The 7,244-nt window shown below is 44.1% G+C and overlaps 1 protein-coding gene across 1 annotated transcript in view; it reads right to left on the reverse strand.

The window, feature by feature from the left end:
* Window positions 1–7,244, reverse strand: part of Ccdc92b (coiled-coil domain containing 92B) — a 34,640-nt gene that overhangs the window by 10,632 nt on the left and 16,764 nt on the right. The window contains exon 2 of the mRNA XM_013347457.2: window positions 868–1,020. Coding sequence (XP_013202911.1) covers window positions 868–997 — 130 coding nt within the window. The 5' untranslated portion in view covers window positions 998–1,020. The remainder of the gene's footprint in view (window positions 1–867; window positions 1,021–7,244) is intronic.

Genomic DNA, 7,244 nt, shown 5'->3' on the forward strand with positions numbered 1-7,244 from the left:
CTAGCTCTGTAGACCAGGCTGGTCTCGAACTCACAGAGATCCGCCTGCCTCTGCCTCCCGAGTGCTGGGATTAAAGGCATGCGCCACCATCGCCCGGCCGGAGTCTGGCTTCTTATGGTCTCTTCTAGGCACAGTTTTATCCGACTTCCTGGCCTTTGCCATGCTGGCCCATTTACCTGAATGTTTTTTTTTACTTCCTTACCATCACCTATTGGTATGTCTGCATTGCATACAACTATCCGGGGAGATGGTATGCTCCCTCTTAGGATGGAGGTGCTCACCCTCCACCATCTTGCTCATGTCATCCTGAACTCTTCTTGGCCCTACTTCCCAATGTGTGTTTATTTTCACGTGTATGATGCTGGGTATAGAACGCAGGGCCGTGTGCACATGGTGGGTAAGTGCCCCAACGCTGAGCCACACTCCAAGCCTTCTGCTCTATCTCACCAGTCTGAGACAGTCAGTTTCCCACCTGAGCTCCTGAAGGATGACAGGTGCTCAAAGGACAGGAATCCCCTGGAACTGGTTCCTGGAAGCCTGACCCACTACCTCAGCAGGGTCCTCAGCCTTAAAATGTTTAGGTGTGGGGAAGTGAGGACAGGGTCTCATGTAGCCCACACTGGCCTAGAACTTACTAAACATCTGAGTCCTAACTTTACTTCCCCCATTCCACAATACAGTCATGTCACCTTCGGCTCATCTCTAGAACCTGCTCCACTCAAGTCTTGGTTCTCATCCAGAAAGAGGCAGGACAGAACGTGTTAGGCTCATAGGAACTCAAGGAGGGGCATCCCACCAGAGAAACCGACGATGGTGACAGTGACCCCCCTCCTCACTCCAGCCCCCTGGGGTAAGAGCTAGCCTCACCTGAGCAGCGCTTTTGCAGCCTCAGGATCTCCAGGTGCAGGTCTCGAAGCAGGGCCATCTGCTCCTTTTTCAGGAAGCTGATGTGGCGTTGCACGCTCTGGATCTGATGCTCCAGGGACAGGGTATCCATGGCAGCCCAGGCCTGGGCCTCACCTGGATGAAAGGCAAGATGAAACCATGTCTTCAGAGGCCATTTGCTTGCCCCACCTTCAGGTTCTGTCCTTCACGTCAGGTCCTCTTGACTCCAGGGAGAGGATTCCCACCCCAGCTTCCTCTACTACCTTTCTTGAACACTGAGTGAGAATGTCCTCAGAGAGGTTGCTCTTCCCATTCAACAGGCTAAGAAGCAGAGCCCAGGGATGTCCTGGCTTCGTTTTCCTGCCTTTTCTTCTTCTCAGACAGGCAAATAAGTTGAGAAGTTGGCTAAGACAGGAAGATAACTTTGGGTCTAGCCTTCACTAATGTCTCACATGTGGCCACCTCTCTCTGAGGTCTTAGCTTTCCATAGGTCAATAAGGAATCTGACAACTATGCTCAGAGCAGCATTATGACTAATAGCCAGAACCTGCAAACAACCTAGATGCCCCTCAACTGAAGAATGGATGGAGAAAATGTGGTACATTTACACAATGGAGTATTATTCAGCTGTAAAAAACAATGACATCTGCCGGGCGGTGGTGGCGCACGCCTTTAATCCCAGCACTTGGGAGGCAGAGGCAGGCGGATCTCTGTGAGTTTGAGACCAGCCTGGTCTACAGAGCTAGTGCCAGGACAGGCTCCAAAGCCACAGAGAAACCCTGTCTCGAAAAACAAAAAAAAAAAAACAAAAAACAAAAAACAATGACATCATGAAATTTGCAGGCAAATGGATGGAACTAGAAAATAATCATCCTGAGTGAGGTAACCCAGACCCAGAAAGACAAACATGGTGTGTACTCACTCATAAGTGGATATCAGATGTAACATAAAGGATAATATATAGGGCTGGAGAGATGGCTCAGTGGTTAAGAGCATTGCCTGCTCTTCCAAAGGTCCTGAGTTCAATTCCCAGCAACCACATGGTGGCTCACAACCATCTGGAATGAGGTCTGGTGCCCTCTTCTGGCCTGCAGACATACATACAGACAGAGTATTGTATGCATAATAAATAAATATTTTAAAAAAAAGGATAATATATATTATATATAATATATATATATAATCCATAGCTCCAGAGAGGGTTAGGTAACAAGGAGCGCCCAAGAGGGACACATGGATTTCCCTTGGAAGGGGAAATAAGAGATCTGGGTGGACTGGGGATGGGTGGGCATGGGAAATTAAGGGAGTGGATTGGGCAGGTTGAGGGAAGGATGGGGGGCGGCAGTATTGAAAGAGATGTCTTGATAGAGGGAGCCATTTCAGGGTTAGGAAGAAACCTGGTGCCAGGGAAACTCCCAGGAATCTGCAAGGATGACCCCAGCCAAGACTCCTAGCAATAGTGGAGAGGGGCCCTGAGCTGGCCATTTCCTGTAATCAGATTGGTGACTACCCTAACTGTCATCAGGGAGCCTTCGTCCAGCAACTGATGGAAACAAAGGAAGAGATCCACAGCTGCTAAGCACTGGGCTGAGCTCCAGGAATCCTATTGAAGAGAGGAAAGATTGTGTATGAGCCAGAGGGGTCAAGGTCACCACAAGGGAACCCACAGAAACAACGTGGGGTCATAGCAGCTCACAGATTCTGGACCAACAGTCAGGAAGCCTGCATGGGACCAACCTAGGCCCTCTACCTATGTGTGGCAGCTGTGTAGCTTGGTCTATTTGTGGAACTCCTAGCAGTGGGATCAGGACCTGTCCCTGAAGCTTGAGCTCAACTTTGGGAATCTATTCCCCACATTGGTTTGCCTCACCCAGCTGCAATACAAAAGGAGGAGCTTAGTCCTACCTCAACTTGATATGCCATGCTCTGTGGACACCCATGGGAAGCCTGCCCGTTCCTGAACAGAAACAGAGGAGTGGATGTGGGGGCAGTGGGGAGGTGGGGGTAGGGAGGGAACAGGAGGAGAGGATGGAGGGGAAACTGGTTGGGATGTAAAATAAATGAAAAAAATTTAATTAATAAAAAAAGGGAGCTGAGGTGATAAACCCTGAAATCTGGTCCAATTATGACTCCCACTTGTACCTCAGCCCTAGAGCTTCTTTGAATCACTGGGGAAAGAGAGTCCTGAGAGGTAGCACAGGCTAGCCTTGAACTCTCCACATTCCCATCTCTGACTTTGGAGAGCTTCAGTTACAGGTGTGTGTGGTTGTGCCTGGCTCACAGGAGGGAGGGAGAGCTGAAGAGCTGCTTACTAACGTGTCTCTCTGGGCTGAAAACAGGAGGCAGAGTCACTCTGTAGAGAAGAATGGGAGCTAAGATCAGAAGATCCACACTGTGGATCCCATGGCGACAGAGAAGCATGCACCCGAATCCTACTCATGATGGCCAGATTCCTGGAAAAGCCAAGGTGGAGGCAAGCGCTCTGGGGTCCAGGACCTAGAACCCATGTCTTCTCTGCCAGCCACTCCCTAAGCTACTTAATTATTTTGGGTAATAGAGCTTACATTATGCTGCCCAGGCTAGCTGTGAACTCTTACGCCCAATGGTCCTCCTGCCTTCTGAGTAGCTGAGATTACAGGCATGGGGCATTATATTGACCCTCCCCCAAAGTTTTGCTTAGAAAATGCCCAGATTACCAACACTGGAACAAGTAAGACCAGAGCACCAGCATCCCTGAACTACTTTAGCGTAACTGCGACACCTGCTAGCCAGCATTGTCATTACACCTTAAACTCTCAGTAGCCACTTAAACCAGCCAACCAAACACTGGCTTCATCTGATGGTCAATCAACATTATTACACCTACAGCAATTTTCTGAGAATTTCAACATACATAAGTTATCTGATAATTTTTTTGCAATTTGTAAACCATTCATAAGGTAATAGTAGATAATATCACCATCCGGGAATTTAAAAACCTTTTCACCTCTAGTATAGAGGGAATTCTAGAAGAGGTATATGATCTACCTGGGGTATACACATTCTTAGCCATTGCTGCTATTGGTTTGATACTTCATATTATATCTTTAAAGAAATGGTTTGATAACAGGGTCAAGAATGAAAAACTTTGCCGGGCGGTGGTGGCACTTGCCTTTAATCCCAGCACTCGGGAGGCAGAGGCAGGCAGATCTCTGTGAGTTCGAGACCAGCTTGGTCTACAAGAGCTAGTTCTAGGACAGGCTCCAAAACCACAGAGAAACCCTGTCTCGAAAAACCAAAAAAAAAAAAAAAAAGAATGAAAAACTTTTAGAAATGATACAGACTTTACAGATTAGTAATGAGAAGTTGGTTGAAAAGATTCATACCATTGAAACTGATAACCATAATTTGACAGGCAAAATTCACTCCATGTCAATGGGTTATGAAATCTTACAGAGGGTACTAAGAGATTATCTGAGAGGATTCATACTGTTGCAATTGACAATCAAAATCTGTTAAAAAGTTATGGCAAGCCAGCAGATAGAACATCCCTCCTGGAAGACAATCTGCTTGCCATCCAAACAATCTCTAAGGATGAGAATATATCATTAATGGAAAAACTTAAAGACTTGGAATCATATGTACATGATGAAAACCACAGATTAATTGATTTGAGGAAATCATTAGAAATACTCACAGGTTAAGAAATTCAGACTCTACAAAAGACAGTGATACATAGATATGAAAGCACTGAAGAACTTGTCAGAACTGATAAACACAGAGATGAGGTACAATCAAAAGACAATAGTAAAGACTTAACATCACCAGTACCTCTCAGAGTCAGAGATGACTTACCAAGAGTTTTAGATACTTATTCTGTTACTATTTCTGAAAAGCCAGGAAATAGTAAATATCAAATAGGATCTACAGAATGGGCACCTATATGTATGAAGATCTAAAAGATATTAAGGAAGCAGTTGTTTCTTATGGCATGCATTCGCCTTTTGTGAAACAAATGTTTAAAAAACTGTGGTCAGTTTGTAATAGAATTAACTCTAACAACTGGATAGATTTGGTTAAGGGTGCTTAATTGCCTGGTCCACAATTACAATGGAGTGCCTGGTTCAGAAAAGAGGCTAAGATTATTGAAAAATGGAGTAAAGCTAGAGGTAGGGAAACCTCCCTAGATTAAATTCTTAGAGAAGGAGAATAGGCTACTATAGAAAGGCAAGCTGTAGGTGATGACCACACCCTAGATTTATGCCACACAGCAACTTTGAATGTTTGGGACAGAATTAGAGAAGTAGGAGAGAAAACTGAGTCATTTACTAAAGTTATACAGGGCCCAAAGGAAGTCTTTGCAGATTTCTTCAAAGACTGACTTCAGCAGTAAAAAGAATGATACCAAATTCAGAAGCTAAACAAATAATAATCGAATCCCTGGCTTTTGAAAGTGTCAATTCTTTATGTGAAAGGGTAATTAGTCTGTCAAAGGCAAGGTCAGCACCTATGGAGGACTTGATTCGAGACACAACTAATATTGAGTCTCATGAGCATGATGATGCCTGGATAGGAGAGGTGATTCAGAGATCTGAGGAATAATGGAAATGAAAAATGTTATAATGTGGAAAACAAGGTCACCTTAAAAGGGATTGTAGACAGGGCATTCCTAGAAACAATGTTTTTTTCTAAGAATAATCCATCCAGAATGCTACTCCCTTCAGAATTATGTGGATGGTGTGGCAAAGGCAGGCATTGGACTAATGAATGTAGGTCAATGAGAAATATTCTGGTAATCTTTTGCTGTTGGGAAACTCCATGAGGGGCCTCTCACAGGCCCCTATGCCAAATTTGGTTCAGTTATTTTCTGCCATCATAGAGGAAACTCTTTCCCAGAGCAATTAAAGAACCTAATGCCTATTGTAGAAGAGAGAACAAAAAAATTCTGAAGAAACCATAAAGTGAGTATTTTGGTAAACTTTCTTTCTTCCTTTCTTTCTTTCTTTCTTTCTTTCTTTCTTTCTTTCTTTCTTTCTTTCTTTCTTTTTTTTTTGAGATAGGGTTTCTCAGTAGCTATGAAGCCAGTCCTGGAACTTGCTCTGTAGACCAGGCGAGTCTCGAACTCACAGAGATCCGCCTGCCTCTGCCTCCCGAGTGCTGGGATTAAAGGCGTGTGCCACCATCACCCGGCAGCTGCTGATATTTCAAAGGCACCAACAGCCTGACCTTTAAAATGGTTGACAGATGCAGGGTGGTGGTGGCGCATGCCTTTAATCCCAGCACTTGGGAGGCAGAAGCAGGCAGATCTCTGTGAGCTCGAGACCAGCCTGGTCTACAAGAGCTAGTTCCAGGACAGGCTCCAAAGCTACAGAGAAACCCTGTCTCGAAAAAAACAAAACAAAACAAACAAACAAACAAAAATCCAAACAACAACAACAACAAAAAATGGCTGACAGATAAACCTATATGGGTTAAGCAATGACCTTTAACAAAAGAGAAACTTCAGACTTTAGAACAGCTGGTACAGGAGTAACAAGATGCTCAGCATATTGAAGAGTCAACCAGCCCTTGGTAATCTTCTGTATTTGACTTCACAGTGCCTACTTATAATAATCCTCAGCCTGCTAAAAAATATCAATGGAAGGTTCTCCCATAGTGAATGTTAAATAGCTCCACTCTGTGCCAATATTTTGTAAGTCAGTCATTGGAAATGATACGTAAGCAATTTCCTTAATCTATAGTTTACCATTACAGGATGACATTCTGCTATCTGATTCAAATGTACATACTTTAGAAAAAGGTTTGAAGAAGAAAAATTTGCTTGTTGGGGATTACAAATTGCACCTGAAAAAATACAAAGAGGAGATTCTATTAATTATTTAGGCTATAAAATAGGTTTCCAAAAAATTAGACCTCAAAGGTTGCAAATTAGGAGAGATCGGTTGCAGACTCTTAATGACTTCCAAAGATTGCTAGGAGACATTTCCCATCTCTGGCACACTATTGGGATAGGTCCTGATGACCTGATTAATTTAAACAAAACTTTAGGCGGTGACAAGGACTTAAATAGTCCCAGGGAATTATTTTCTGGAGCTGAGAAAAAAAATCTTTGATTGAAGAGAAATTGCAGAAGGATCATATGGATCCAAATTTTAACTGCATTAGGGTCATATTACCCTCCAAACAATTCCCTACAGGAATTTTAATGCAGAGGAAAGACATTATCTTAGAATGGATTTTTTTTTTAGTCAAATAAACTGAATAGCCGGGCGGTGGTGGCGCACGCCTTTAATCCCAGCACTCGGGAGGCAGAGGCAGGCGGATCTCTGTGAGTTCGAAACCAGCCTGGTCTACAGAGCTAGTTCCAGGACAGGCTCCAA

This window comes from Microtus ochrogaster, chromosome 7, assembly GCF_000317375.1.
Source record: "Microtus ochrogaster isolate Prairie Vole_2 chromosome 7, MicOch1.0, whole genome shotgun sequence".
Lineage (NCBI taxonomy): Eukaryota > Metazoa > Chordata > Mammalia > Rodentia > Cricetidae > Microtus > Microtus ochrogaster.